At 35.4% G+C, this 16,209-nt stretch overlaps 1 protein-coding gene and 1 long non-coding RNA gene across 2 annotated transcripts; one reads left to right on the top strand and one right to left on the bottom strand.

Moving 5' to 3' along the window:
* The first annotated feature begins 8,637 nt into the window (after window positions 1-8,637).
* On the top strand, window positions 8,638-9,677 carry LOC104101736 (uncharacterized). The gene is made up of 2 exons (XR_011415155.1): window positions 8,638-9,147; window positions 9,251-9,677. It is a non-coding gene; the product is annotated as an uncharacterized lncRNA (long non-coding RNA).
* Window positions 9,678-11,373: 1,696 nt separating this feature from the next.
* On the bottom strand, window positions 11,374-13,014 carry LOC104101740 (uncharacterized). The gene is made up of 2 exons (XM_009609238.2): window positions 11,695-13,014; window positions 11,374-11,598 (listed from the first exon to the last, which is right to left on the bottom strand). The coding sequence occupies exons 1-2, from the start codon at window positions 13,012-13,014 to the stop codon at window positions 11,374-11,376; spliced, it is 1,545 nt and encodes a 514-aa protein (XP_009607533.2).
* Window positions 13,015-16,209: the final 3,195 nt, after the last annotated feature.

The raw sequence follows: 16,209 nt of genomic DNA, 5'->3' as shown, positions 1-16,209 counted from the left end.
GCAGACGCGGGCAGATATACCTTGAAATCTCCATGGGCAGTCCAACTCACTGGTATCTAGTCTGGTGGGAAGGACCTAGATCTGTATAAAACGATAGGCAAAAGTATAGCATGAGTACACCACAACGGTACCCAGTAAGTGCCAAGCCTAACCTCGGTAGATTAGTGACGAGGTTAATTCCCGGCCCTATTGGTTTAAAGGAATAGTACGGCAGAAGATATAATAGTATTTTGAAATGACTGAGAATTTAAACAATAAGAAGTTTCAGAAAATATTAGCACAGTAAATAGAGGTAAACAACAGGGGCACTCCCGAGGTACCGCCTCGTAGTCCCAAAATGTAAATATGCACGACAGGGGGATCTCTCGGGTAAATGCCTCGTAGCCCAAAAATAAATATGCAGTACAGGGGGGATCTTCCGAGTAAACGCCTCGTAGTCCCAAAGTAAATATACAGTACATGGGGGATCTCCCGAGTAAACGCCTCGTAGTCCTAAGGTAAATATGCAGTACAGGAGGATCTCCCGAGTAAATGTCTCGTAGACTCAAAGAAAATATGCAGTGCAGAGAGATCTTCCGAAGAACCGCCTAGTGGTCCCAAAGTAAATACGCAACAGGTAATCGAAGGGAAACACCAATTTCAGCAAGAATCTTACAGTTAAAGATTTAATTCAAATCAAGTAAAGTAGGTAATTCAAGTAAGCATGTTGCACAAATTGCAAGTAAGAGTTAAGGCACGTAGGCATGCGATACTAGGCTAAACATTATCACTGCATATGTTAAGGCAACTCAGTTAATGTATTTTAAAAGATGACAAATCAACAAGAATCGAATTTTCTATAATCAGCATGTGTACACACTCGTTACCTCGCGTACACGGCGCTCACATATCACAAATTGTTACAACAGTACAAAAATCCTAAGGGGATCCTCCCCCCCCCCCCAAGGTTAGACAACTCACTTACCTCAAATCTCTCACAATCAATTGATAAGGATGCCTTTCCCTCGATTTTCCGACTCTGAATGCCCCAAATATAGCCAAAAGCAATTACATCTCATGAATAAAACTACAAGGAACTAATTTAAATCATAAATTTATGACTTTAGCAAAGAATCGAAAAATCGCCCCAAACAGTCGACCCGGGCCCATGTCTCGGAATCAGGTAAAAGTCATAAAATATGAACACCCATTCGATATTGAGTTCACCCATACCAAAATTACCAAAATCCGACACCAAATCGACCCTCAAATCTTTAAATCAAACTCTCCAAATTCCTAGCCTCAAACTCTCAACTTCCACCTTAAATACACACTAATTACGTGGGAAAACAAATGGGGAAGTAAGATTATTGATCAAAAATAAGCACAAGGGACTTACCTCAAGAAATTCCTCGAAAATGCTCTCAAAAATCGCCCTAGACCGAGTTTGCGAAGTACAAAATGACAAAACATCACGAAGCCCTTCGGTTTTAAACACTGCCCAAGACTTCCGCTTCTGCGGATCACTTGACCGCATTTGCGGTCTCGCTTTTTCAGAAAATGCACCGCTTCTGCGATAAACCACTGGAGCTGGGCCTCCGCTTCTGCGGTCTTCTCCCTCGCATTTGCACAATCGTAGGTGCGGAACTCACTATCGCATATGCGCACCTTCCGCATCTACGCCGATCTTCTTGCTTCTGCGGGGCCATGACCGCATATGTGGGCTCAGCTGGACAGTCCCATTTCTGCTTCTGCGGCTCAAAGGCCGCTTCTGCGGTACCGTACCTGCGGCCCAAAATGCGAAGGTGCGATTACACCAGACACAACAAAGCTTCAGTTATACTCAAAGTCCATTGTTTGATCTGTTAGCCATCCGGAATCCACCCTAGGCCCTCGGGACCTCAACCAAACATACTAATAAGTCCTAAAACATCATACGAACTTAGTCAAGCCTTTAAATCACATCAAACAATGCTAAAAATACGAATTACACATCAAATCAAGCCTAATGAACTTCAAAGTTTCAAACTTCTACATCTGACGCCGAAACCTATCAAATCAAGTCCGATTGACCTCAAAGTTTGCACACAAGTCATAATTGACATTACGGACCTACTCCAACTTCCGAAATCGGAATCTGACCCCGATATCAAAAAGACTCCCGGTCAAACTTTCCAAAATTCATCAAATTTCCATCTTTCGCCAATTAACTCTAAAATGACCTACGGACCTCCAATTCAACATCCGAATGCGCTCCTAAGACCAAAATCACCCTACTGAGTTATAGGAACCATCAAAACTCCATTTCGGGGTCATCTTCACACAGTTCAAACTACGGTCAATTCCTATGACTTAAACCTCCATTTTAGGGACTATGTGTCCTATATCACTCCGAAACCAAAGATAAATCCTCTCGGCAAGTTACATAACCACTAAATGAAGTAGAGGGAGCAATAAATAGGGGATTCGGGGCTAATTCTCTCAAAATGACCGGTCAGGTCGTTATAGTTACCTTTCAGGGGAACGACCAGTTTGAACTTCTGCCAGAACTGTCGACTACCCTTGTTATCCATCCTAATGACTAGAGACTTGTTTCTGCGGTGCCGAATGTTCGACATCATGCCTGATAGAATTTGGGCATGAACAGGTGCACCAAGTGCCGCAGAAGGATCTCGACATCAATCAGCTAGGCAAACTTGGACAACATCTTGATCACCTTGTAGACCAAGGGCATGAGCTGGTCCGGGCAAACCCGATAATAATGGCAAAATTCCTCCACCAAAGAGGGAAGAGGAAGCGAATAGCCTATAGTGAAAGGGTTGGAAAAGAGAGCACAGTACCCTGGGCGGTGAGTGTAAACTTCATCATCGCCGGCAGTTACGAGCTCCACCTGATTAGGATGGCCATATTTAGCCTTGAATTATGCTAAACCTTCGGCAATCAGAGAGGATCAGAAAACCTCAGTCACCTCATCCGGCTGCCGAAGAAAATCCTGTGTTGCGTCGGGGTTGCGGGAAATAATTTATTCCACTGATGGAAGAGCCTCTGGTTCGACAGCGGAGATGTCTCCTCCGCTAACGGAGGCCATAACAACTAATGAGGTAGCCAAAATATCCTCATTCACACCAGAAACCTCTCCACCACGAGTATCAGAGGGTAAGTCAGACATGATTGTACAGTTTGAAAAATGTTTGGGAGGAAAAGAGTTGAAAAAATGGGAGGGAAAGTTAAAGAATGATTAACTGGAGAAGAAAACTCAAAGGAAGCAAAGGTAATTCTAACAACAACAATGACGGTAAAAATGAAAAAAATGGGGATCATCCCTCTCTTTATAGAAGAGAAACCTTAAAATTGAAGCAGCTCATCATAATAGTTGCCGAAATTGAGACGACAGAACCAATCCAAAGGTCGTGGGTGAACTGACGCGACGTATTGGGAACAAGCATCACTATGACAAGTGACATCATGATGTCACATCCCACCCATATCAGTTTCTCTCCAAAGGTTACCCGGAAAGATTAAGAGTTCAAAACATGTGACTCACAAAGGTCCACGTCATCCGCCTCTTATGACGACCACAACCGCTATTATCCACCTATCAAGACCGCCCACGAGGACGACCTCGACAAGTGGATTTACTAACTATATGGGCGAAAAACTTCACGTCATGCATTTGACCCGATCAACGGAGATAAAGTCTTTGAAGGTCGTGACGTGGCGATGTTGTGACGTATCAACCTGACCCAAAAAGGTCAAGGTCACGTAAAGAAGGCAAATCATTGTCGAGGACGAGGTGGCTCGACAGAAGATGAGGACGAGCATCCGTCCGCAGTACGCAATAGTGGCTAGTTTAAGGATTTAGATTCCCTAAGAGAATATTCTAGTGAATATTCCTCTCTGTTGTATTATTTAGTGTTTTATGGCCATGTACTGATATAAATAGGAAGAGAGGTAGTTCTAGGTGGTTCATCGAACATTTTGTAAAGAATACATTGATATTCTCTGTGAAGATTCTCTTTATTAAATACATACAAATTCTACCTTTTATACTTCTTTTCCTCTATCCTTCTCTCCTAATCCAAGAAGAATATGAATATTCAATTATTTATCATCATCCATCATTGTCAGAAAGTTCAGTGAAAAATTTCATCCTTGTCGTGTGAACCCTGTTCCATTTATTACTTAAATGTCATTTATTATCATTTATTGCTATCTCTCATGTTCTTAAGTCATTATTGCTCCATTATTATTCTAAGATATCCTTATCTAACAGCACATATCTAATATTTTTCATAAAAACACTAGATATGCTATTTGAATATTAATATTGACTTTGATTAACTCCTTTCTCTATAAATCTAATTGTATAAAAACCTAAATCTAAATTTTGGGTTATATTGAAACATGTTTAATCTCACCGCTTTAGGCAACAAAATCATAGCAAGTTTAAACTATTTAAGTTTCAAGATGAACATTAATCTTATCTAACTTTATGAATGGAAAATTAATGTATACGGAGAAATTAGCACAATTACTAAATTCATTCAAAGTAAATCCAAACACAATAAGTACTCATTCATCCTTAATCAGGAGTTTTGAGTTCGAATCCCTGGGTTTGGAGTCGCTTTTGTTAGGAAGCACTTTACCTCTTAATATGGAACTTTTCAACACTAATTCGGATTTAATCGGGTTCCAACATAGATACGTGAAAATCATAAAAAAAATCCAAACACATTAACCATTGAAAGTGTCATCTGGTCCAGTCTGTCGGAATTGAGACGCTCCACTAGACTCTCAAGTCATAAATTCCTATTTATAGTAAAGTCCAAGGTATTTAAAAAAATGTGTGTGGGGGGGGGGGGGGAGGGGTTCCCTACATTATTAAAGTAGTCTTATTTTTTTCCTCATTTGCAAATTGGCGTAGTGTCATTTCAGTTCACTTTTTCCTTTCCACGTCTCTATTATTGCTCCATTACCTAAAAGAGAGCTTTTTCCACAGTTGAAGGATCATTACTTTGCTTGGGCATCTTCACTCGCCCTGCCCTACATATGTACGTGTACATACACGTGATATATGATACTTATTAATTACACTACTTTAATTTCCTATACATCAGTTTTGATTTAAAGAGTTTGAGTTCTATGACAACTTAGAAAAAATATATATACAATCAAATATATTAATGAATAGTTGCAAGTAGGGGTGTAAAAAAAAATCGATAAATCGCATAAAATCGATAATTCGAGTCAAACCGGAAAAACAAACCCGATGTGGTTTGGTATTGAAAAATAAAACCCGACCATAATTAGTTTGGTTTAGTTTTAACTAAAAAAAAGTCAAACCGAAACCAAACCAACCCGATAGTACATTTATATAATTTTTAAAAATATTTTATATATATAAATATTTATTGTAATGTAATTTATAAATATTTCTTAAACTTTTTCACAGTTTTATTTCAAGTTTAGACTTAACATTCTTGAATGTTAAATAAATTTTATAGCTCATAAATGTAGTAACTCAAACAAAGTTCAAATCAATACTAATGCTAACAAAAGAAATTCAACTCAACACTAGGAATGATGATAGTGTTGGATAATTATTTTAGTTTTACATTGGTTTATAATAAAAATGAATAACTTAGTTTATCTTTTTCTTTAGTGCTTAGTTATGTAATTAATATTAGTACTTATTAGCTATACTTATTTTAGCATGACCAATTTAGTATTTTTAGATTATGTTAATTTTTATTATGGCTTATTAATTAGCAATATTTATTTTATGTAATTTTATTATTTTATCTTTGTTATTGAATATTTTAGTATAATGCTATAACTTATCTCATATTATTGTGTTAGTTTCTTGAAAAACACATCATATAGTTGTATTTTACTAGGACTTAAGAAATATTTGGAGCACAAGTTACATATTTTGACTTTACCGGGAAAAAACCCGAAAATCCGAAAAAACCCGAAAAAAACCGAGATTGAAAAACCCGACTTTGTTGGTTTGGTTTATAAATTTAAAAACCCGACACCATTGGTTTGGTTTGATAATTGAAAAATCTGAACCAACTCGCCCTATGTACACCCCTAATTGCAAGTATTAAAACTCCTTTTTTAATTTTTATTTATTCACAAACAGATGTGTTATATTGGAAAAGTTTTTCCTTTTTTATCTCTCTTTTTCCCTTTTATTTTTTCTTTTTTGTGTTATTGTCTTCTCGTTCCCTGTAGAAAAGAGGGAGTTGAAGAAGTTGAGCACGAAATAAGGTCAGTCCAATTTTATAAAATTACTTGGCCTTTAAAGTTTAATTCTTTTGTTTGATTAGATGGGTTATAAAATTATAATCAAAAGTTTAAGAATAGCATAAGATGATACTTAATATTTCTTTGCGACAAATTGGAGTTAATTAAACATACTTGAACAATCTATAATGAGCGCGAAAACATGTTAAATGGGTATTAGACACGAATTGATCCATGTCATGTATGCATTGGAAAAAGTCTCTTTTGGTTGCTGAAACTTCCGTAGGCAATTCGAATTAGTCGGATCAGTGGGTTTGATTCCAAATGATTAACAACTTGTTTGGATATTTGTTACCTATCGTATTGTATTGTGTTGTTAATTTAAATATAATATTTATTTTTATTATTACTTAAATTTTATTGTATGATATCGTTAAATCTGTCGTTACGTAACGATAAAAAGTGTCGGAACGACCGATTTGGCATGGTCGCGTCATTACCTTATTTTTTCCTCTAATCTTGCCCTTCATTATTATTAAATAATCCTATTTTATCATTTGACCTATATTTTTATATAATAATTCTACTTTATAGCTTACTTTTTCTTTATAATATTGCAAGTTTCTTCATATTATTGGTGCATGACATAATGAAATGATGACAAATAATATAATATATCCAAACATTGTATACATTAAAACGATACAATACAGTATAATACAATACAATATAATACAATATGATACATTATGAAACGATACATCACAACCATCCAATAAAGATGTAAAGGAAAAAGAATCAAATCTCATCACTCTTTACAAGAAAAGCTTATTCACTACTGGTGCCAAGCAGTTTCCAACCCAAAGTGAAAGCATTTTAGAATGAATATGTTCTATTTGTATTTAGTGGGGATCCATCAACACCAAAATCAGAATAGTTTTTGGTCCCCTAACAGCATAACTTGCTTTTTCTGCAATAATAAAATGTTCTTTTCCTACCATTTTCAATTCTCTTTCAGCAATGAATTCCATAAAATTCACCATTTTAAATCCTGCCAGGTATGATGACATTGAATATGTGCACCCATTATGCAGACACAATAAATTATGCTTGATTAAAAGTAGTGGGAATACTTGCACCAAAAAAAGTATAAAAACAAAAACAAAATTCAATATGACACGATCAGAAAATACTTAGCAACTAGTTTAAGTGCTCTTGGTTCAGTGACCAGCGTAAGCAAAGCATACCACTTTTAGAGCAAGATGTTTACGGATTAATTGAAGTGTTATACTCTTCTTACTTCAAAAGGGAGGTTGGGGTTACGAAACTAAACTTAAAGGGAAGATCTCTAAAATTATTTATTTTTTTATTTAAAATAATTTAACTTTAAACTTTTTATTTTACTTTGAATGACAAACTTTATAGCTACGAAATTGTGATGACTTATTTAGTCACAAGCTTCAAAAATCGTCCCTTCTTTCTTAATCTTCGTACACGGTCAAAGACTCCACATAAAATATAATGCATTGACCAGTTAGTTACTTAAGTTTAAGTTTTATCCACTGATAATAGAAAAATATTCACACAATAAGGTCACATACAAGTCAATTACATATAAAACCCATGATAAGCATTAATTTAAGTGGTAACTAATCTTCAATTGCAACTTAAACAATACATGATTGTAGAAAAAAATTACATTATCAATGTATACAATTTAAATCATGATAAAAATAGTATTAACCTACTATTACATGCTAAAATTCCAAAAATATTAAAAATCTTTATAATATCGGTATATATAACATAACTACTTACATTTAATGGCTTAAATTTTCTCTCTCAATTCATTAATCTGCGTGCACACACACTCGCAGAATTTCTAAAATTCACTAGATATCAATAAGCTTCTCATAGAGAAGGCTAAGGGAGTTAAATTAGTTCCTTTAGCAACTTCTAAAAGTGCCCCAAAATAAACCTCTAATTTTCCTTTCTCATACTAGCTAGGTTTCCCCATATATATTGGTATATATTTAGAAGATTGGAATATTTTTAAGACTCACAAACAGAGCTATATATAGGAAAAAAGTTCGGGGATGGTAAGAGAAAGTTAGCCACTATTAGATAAAAATGATTTCTTCCGGTATTGAATACACGATTCGATTTGGAAGGGACAAATGAGTTAAAAGATTCATGGATTTGTTAAGAAGCAAACCCCCATATATAATGGCTAGAGTGACTAGTGCAATTCCAAATTTATATTTACCTACTCAAACTTGACAAGAACTATGCATCAACAGTTGCAAAGGTCTTCATATATATTTCTTTTTATGTAAGTAAATTTGTGAGAGAACAAAGTACTTTGTGTACACATAAAATAGAGATAGAGTAGACGAAAAGGAAGAGAAAGAGACAAAAAACAATGGAAAAGGGTCATTTGTGCCCCTGTACTCTCAAAAATTAGTTATTAGTACCCTCCGTTATACTTTCCAACATTATTTATCCTTGACGTTATCTATTTTAGTATCCTTACCCCCATCACTAACAGACCCTTTTAGAGGGACACATGTCTTAATCTTAAACAACCTAACCACTTACCAGTTGGATCCCTGACTCGTTTGGCCCCGACCCGCTAACCCCTTCATATCCCTTAATGGATGTAATCGTTTATTCCTCTCAAAAGTTAGGGTTATTCCCCATCTGAAGCGATTCTCTTCTATTTTCTCTCATCATCTTTATTTTCTTTATTATTTTGTGTATAATTTTCAAGAATAGGGAGTTACAATGTCAGAAGGTAGTTCATCGTCTCAAGAATGTGTGTCAAGTAGGACATACAAATGTGGATTAACTGCACTCTACCTTATGGCTTACACTCATTGGAACGCTGGTAGGAGATTCTACAAATGTCCGAAACCTGAGGTTAATATCTTATATTCTATGGTTTTCATGGTTTTATGATAATTTTATGATTTTTATTTTCTGAAATTTCACTTATTACATGGTGTATGATTTTGTTTTTCAGAAAAATTTATGTGATTATTTTGAATGGGCTAATGAAGTGTTATCGGACAAAGCTATAATAATTATTTGTAAGTTGAAAGCAAAACTGGAGACTGTCAAGATTGAAAGGCTGAAATTGAAGGAAAAATTGGAAGCATTAGAGGCAATAAATGATGTTGAAGGAAAAAATTGAAGAAATGGCGGCTACAATTCGCGGGAAAATGACCAATTCAAGGAAATTGGAAGCCAAAGTCTTGAAGTTGAAGATCTTTCTAATATCTTGGGTCCTATTTGCTGGCTTAATTGTAGCTTGTATGATAAATAGTTATTAGTAGTAGTCGGTGAAATCTAGTTTTTATTTTGTTAAGTTATTTGTATGATTAACTTAAGTGGCAGTAGTGAATTGTGTACCTTTTTGTTGGCTAATTGGATTTTTACTTTCCGGATTGTATATGTTAATTGCTTTTTGTGTTCACCTATTTTTGTTGGTTAATATGATTTGAGCTTTATGAACTTGTTCCGAAATAGAAATGAGTCACACATGTTAATTGCTACTCAAACTACATAAATGAACTTCTACTTATTCAAATAAAACTACACTACCAATAATATAAGTTGCAATAAGGAAAGAAACTGAAATAGCAAATTGAAAGCGTCTAAATTACCATTAACATTAGTAGCAAAAGTTAACTGTCAATATACAGTTAAATTGACACACGGATGCCATATTATAACCTCAAAACAAGTTACCACCTAGGTCATACTATGGCATCCAACTGTCAGTACCAACAAAGCATTTAAAACTAGAGTTAAATGTACTGTTAGAAGTCATAAATTACAGCACCAAACCAATTTGTTTAGACAAGATACAATAACTTCAAAAACATATTATCCAGCAATGTATCACTTCCCCCTTCTTGCCTTAAGCTTCCCAATCTTCTCCTACACCTGCATCTTCAGTTTGTTAGTAGTTAAATCTTCTTTCCCCTTCCATGTGAGTCCTCTAGGTGCGTATGACAGAATTGAGGGCTGACTCACACTAGTTGAATCACCCCTTAAGCTGATGACTCTTGTTCCATCTATAATGTTGGGTTCCTGTCTCATTTGAAGCCTTGTCCTCATCTCCGATATAACTTTTGACCTTAAAGAAGGGTCTTCCTCATCTTGGATAACTGGCAGAGAACATGTAGAACTAACAGCTTTCTGGAGCCTCTTTAGGTGAGAAAAAACTATTATAGGAATGAACACAAACGGATTGCTGGAGCCTACACTTGCTTGAGATTGTTCAGGCCCTGACAAAAGTATGTCTTCATCAATATCTTCATAGTTTTCAGTTGTCTTCCTTTTCTGTGGTAGAGTTCCATTAGATGGCTGTCATTAATAAATAAGACATTGTTAATAATGTAGATATCACTTGTTAAAAACTAATTAACTAATTATAGTAACAATTACCTTCTTACACCATCGTGAGTTGTGGTTTGGCTCTCCACAGTTGTTGCAATTCATAACCCTCCCCTTCCTTGACATAGACCATTCACTTTGTCTCTTAATTGCTTCATCTTTTTGCCTTGTTCTCTTCACCTTAGGTCTGCCAGCTAACTTCACTATCTGTGGTGGTTCCATTGCATTTGCAGGGATTGCCTTCCAGAATTTTTCTCCTCTAACAGGCAGTATCTTGTGTGAATATGTCTTTAACGTTGCCTCTTTTCTATACCACCAATGCATTCCCTCCAAAGGATCAAGACCTTTGTACACAAATGCCCTAATAGCATGAGGACATGGTATTCCAAACAGTTGCCAAACCCTACAACTGCACTGCTTCAAAACCATGTTTACTGTATGTTTATTAGGCCCTTAAGATATTTCATAGCCCCAATCACCATTAAAGTGAACCTTGCATTTATGAGCAATCCTCAAATAACCTTCATAAAGTTTCATGGCATAAGGACTAAAGTCAGTAGTCCATGACTTCACTTTGTCCTTATATTCTCTCAATATTTCCATCACCTTCACCCTAATGTCCTCTAGCATCTTAATTATAGGTTTGTACCTTGCATCTAAGATCCATGCATTGAATGATTCTATAAAGTTGTTATCCACAGCCATATTCTTGCATACAGTATCAAAAAATGCTCTACGCCATGACTAGGGAGGGTAATGCAGCAAATCCTTCACTGCATTTTCATCCATATGCCCTATCTTCTTCAATTGATCATCAAAATCCTCCTCATATGTGCACCATGCACTCCACCACAACAGCTTTTTCATTTTCCCAAATCTCCATCTTTTACACCAATTAGCCTCAATGTATCTGACACAATACCTATGATTAGCATCAGGTAAAATAGTTTTCATTGCCTCAACCAACCCCTACAAATCATAATAAATACAATATTAGTTTAAAGAATCAGTCACAAGTTTAAAGAAAATAAAATAACTATAAAAGAACATGGACATAAACACTACCTTTTGCATATCTGAAATGAAAGTGTATCCTTCTCCCATGTTGAGCTCCAGTGACATCTTTAGCATTTCCAAAAACCAGTCCCAAGTTCTCTTTGTTTTTTTGTCCCCTATAGCCCAAGCTATAGGGCAGAAATGATTCATTGAGTCAACACCAACAGCAACCAAAAGCTGACCCTTAGCTATTCCCTTCAGAAATGCCCCATCCGGTCCAATGAAAGGTCTCATACCTTCCTTAAAACCCATTTTCATAGCATGAAAGCAAATATACATTCTTAAGAACCTCCTCTTACCTTCAAGAAGAGCATCTTTTGACAAATTAATTATTATATCACTTCCAGGGTTACTAATCTTTAATTCATTAACATAGCCCTCTAGCTTGTTGTACTCATCTTTAAAGCTTCCATGTAGCTTATTCAAAATAAGTGTTTTTGCTCTCTTGCATTTACCATGGCTTGCATTAAACTCAAATGCAACTCTCAAATCAGCCCTCATCTCCTTCACTTTATATTTTGGATTGTCTTGCAACTTTCTCTTAAAATAATGTGCAATAGTGAAGTAGTCAATAGTACTATTATCATAAGCAATAAAACAGTTATGATTTGGATTTAGTGTCTTCACTCTAACCCGTGGACAGTCCCCATCCTTAGAAATTAGGCAAACAAAAGGACAACCTACTTGACACTTATACCTAAGCCTTCTTGTATCACTTTTCTTAAGCACTATCTCTTTCTTATTTGCCATAGCATACAGTTTCAGACACTTCCTAGCTTCAGAAATATCCTTAAAGCTCATATTTTTATCTAGTTCTTTGTAATCCAGCAACTGCTCAATTATACTCATACTCCTCTGAGTTGAAATAAATTCTAATTCTTCAGAATCATTATCTGAAGAATCAGATTCAGCTTCATTATCAAACTCACCATCTGTTGAGCTACAATCAGTTGCAGCCTCATGGTCAAGTGCAACATCATCAAGTTCATCCTCACCATAATGTAAAATATCAGGTACATTCACTGCCAACTCACAATCCTTTACAACAAATATATCAACAACATTGTAATCACTACAAACCATTCCCAACAGTTTCTTAATACCACTATCCCTATCAATTTTATAGTATCTACCAGAATGAGCAGATACAATAAGTTGTTGAACCCCACCAAAACATAACTTAGTGCAAAACTCATTAACTATATCTATAAAGGATAGATGGTCAGAGTCATAACCTTCCCAGGTGTGTAACAGCTTCTTTGTGTATTTGACTTGTGGCTCTCTAGTCCATTCCCCACCATAGTTAAATATCAAGTCCAAATTAACCATAGTAATCTGTAATCAATTGACATATTAAGCAATTAGAAGTTAAACCATAAAATAAGTTAAACAACAACTTAACTAATCGAGATTATAAAATACAGCTGAAAAGAAACTAATAAAAAAAGAGTAAAGCAACATTCAAATAAACTAATAAAAATTCGTGAAGTAACATCCCTAGACAAAGGGACAGAACATGGTTCAAAATCCTAAACGACAAAGCACATAAAGATAACTCGGACTACCAAATCAACCTTTATGACAATATTACCACATGCAATATAACAACTAATAAAGTTAACGCCTTTAAGACAAAATGAACTATTATAGTATACATTCGGGACCACCATCACATGTATATGCAAATACAATAATCTATAAAGTTAAAGCCATGTTTAAAACCCCACATTCTGCTTAAAATGTTAGACTTTGCAGTAAAAATCATATAAAAATAGGATCCAGACACGAAACTCCAACCTAAATAACAAAATCTGCTAAACCCTAGATATTTTAGTCACTGAAACCAAACATGAAAAAATAAAGTTTTAATCAACTGAAAAAATCTTAAGCCTAAGATTTTACTATGGTAGAAGAATTAGTTTACCTTTAGACCATAAAAATCGGCAGATTTTAATCGGCGGTAAGAGTGAGAGTCGCCTGATTTTAGGCAAGTAAGGTTAGAGTGAAATGGGGTTCTAACCCTTTTGTTTTAATGTATATACAGGTCTAGGGGATATGAAGGGGTTAGCGAGTCGGGGCCAAACGGGTCAGGGATCCAACTGGTAAGTGATTAGGTTATTTAAGATTAAGACACGTGTCCCTCTAAAAGGGTCCGTTAGTGATGGGGGTAAGGATATTAAAATAGATAACGTCAGGGATATATAATGTTGGAAAGTATAACGGAGGATACTAATAACTAATTTTGGAGAGTACAGGGGCACAAATGACCCTTTTCCGTAAAAACAAATACATCAAATCAAACACTTTATAGTGGGGCTTTTCTGGTTCTCTTGTGTCGAGATGGAGATGTTTCGTGTTAAGATGGAAGTTTCCACCATGAGAAGTAAAATGATCCCTTTTAAGTGCCTTATTTCAAAATGCTCATCAATGGCATGTGTATTGTTGGTATATTTACAACCCCGGTCCCTGGTATACAAACTGAAGTAAATCTCCCTTCTTTTGTATGTATCCCAGTAAGTAAAGGGGCGGGTTTCTTTTCTTTTGTTTTTTACACTATCCTAATTAATTTATGTGGTATAGTTTGATTCGGTATAGTTTGTAGTGTTAAACGTGACATGATATTTATGTGGCTGTAAAAATACGTCATTAAAAGTTTAAAATTAAATTTTTTTCCATATAAAAAATAACATTGCTTTAACCGACTAATATATAATAAGGAGTGAATATTAAGTTAAACTTGGCTTGTAGAATCGATATGTCCATATTTTCCTCTTTAAAATTATTGAACTCTTTCTTTTTCAGTCTAAATTATGTATTTGCACCAAATTTTGGCATAAATCATCCGAGTGGCTACTCCAACTGAATCAGAATTTGAGCCATTAATAGTAATGCCGGTTGTTCAGCGGAGTAGTTGGTCCTGGACCTTCACAATTAGTATTACTAGACTAGCTTAATGTATGAAACAAGCATGCTTTTGGATCGGATTTATATGTGGAAAAAGCACAAATATATCCAAGATATGCACTCTTAGGATCGATTAGTTCAACCAAGACAAAGGAAGAGTTCGCAGCTATAAATAGACGTATACACGCCCAACCCTGGTAAAAAAAACTTACTGGCATATGGGATTTTACGCCAATCCAATCACCATATAATCTATGTCATGTTATTCGGTATTTGTCATTATAAATACGAGTTTAATTTTTATATATTGACCGTGTAATAATATTTGCACCATCAAGTCATTTAAACATAAGTATAAGTACCTGCTCCCTATAAGTGAGATTAACAATTTCTTTTTAAAAACAAATAATTTACTATAATAAATTAAAATATATTAACAGTGTAAAGAAATTTACGCTACAATAAGTTAAATTCATTCTTTAGAGTTGAATATACACTACTAGAAATTCGGTAAAAATCGACCGCGCCGGCCAAAAAACCGACCAAAGTCGATCGGTTTTTCAAAATATTCTATTTTTTAATTTTTTTTACGAAACCGACCAACTTTGGTCGGTTTTCTTTAGCGCAAAAATGCGGGAAACTATTTTTGAGTCCCGCAAAATTTATTTTTCAAGAAACCGACCAACTTTGGTCGGTTTTTCATTTAAAATAAATTAAAATTAATATTAAAAAAACCGACCGAAATAGGTCGGTTAGTTCGGCCGGTCATTTTAAAAAAATCGATCGAATTCGGTCAGTAATTTTATTTTTTAATAAAACCGACCGACAGTGGTTGGTTATTTTCGTGCGAAAATACAATTAAAGAGTATAAATAAAATAAAAGACATTCTTAAAACAAAATGCACCAATAGTCTAGTGGTAGAATAGTATCCTGCCACAATACAGACCCCGGTTCGATTCCCAGATGGTGCTGGCAATTTTTATTTTTTTTGAATTTAATTGACCGACCAAAGTTGGTCGGTATGCCCTTCCGACCTTCAAAATACCGACCACACGTTAATTGTCGCATTTTGGACGGTTATTGGCCATTACCGACCTACTTTGGTCGATATTTTTGAACGATATTTTGCCGAATTTCTAGTAGAGATGCAAGTTTTTTCCTTGCTTTCAAGCCTTTGTCGCTTTCTTTTAGTGCTTTCTTGACATTCATATACTTGTTACTTTCTGTAGAGAATTGGCGTTTTGATGATTAACAAAGTGTGTGGTGAACGTGTGCTAAGAACCAGGTTCTCAAGGTGGCTGCTAAAGTATGCTAAGAACAAAGTCCTCAAGGTAGCTGTTGAAAATTCTTACAAGGCAGTAACTTTTGCACAAAATTACTATAGTCCGAGATTGCTGAAAAAGGCTGTTAATGTGATAAGGGTCGTTGTCCCAGAAGATATGCTCGTATAAGTGATAGACAAGAGTCACAAGATTTGTGGAATCCTTGGAGCTTTAGGAGTCCTATCAAATGAGAAGTTGACTATGCGTAGGACTCCCAAAGATCTCGGAGTACTGGAAAGTTAAATACTTTCCTGATGGACTGAGGACATCATCATTTTGCACGTTAACTGAGGAAGA

This window comes from Nicotiana tomentosiformis, chromosome 3 (genome assembly GCF_000390325.3).
Source record: "Nicotiana tomentosiformis chromosome 3, ASM39032v3, whole genome shotgun sequence".
Lineage (NCBI taxonomy): Eukaryota > Viridiplantae > Streptophyta > Magnoliopsida > Solanales > Solanaceae > Nicotiana > Nicotiana tomentosiformis.
Note: the sequence above shows the minus strand (reverse complement) of the source record. Positions and strands in the feature narration are given on the sequence as shown.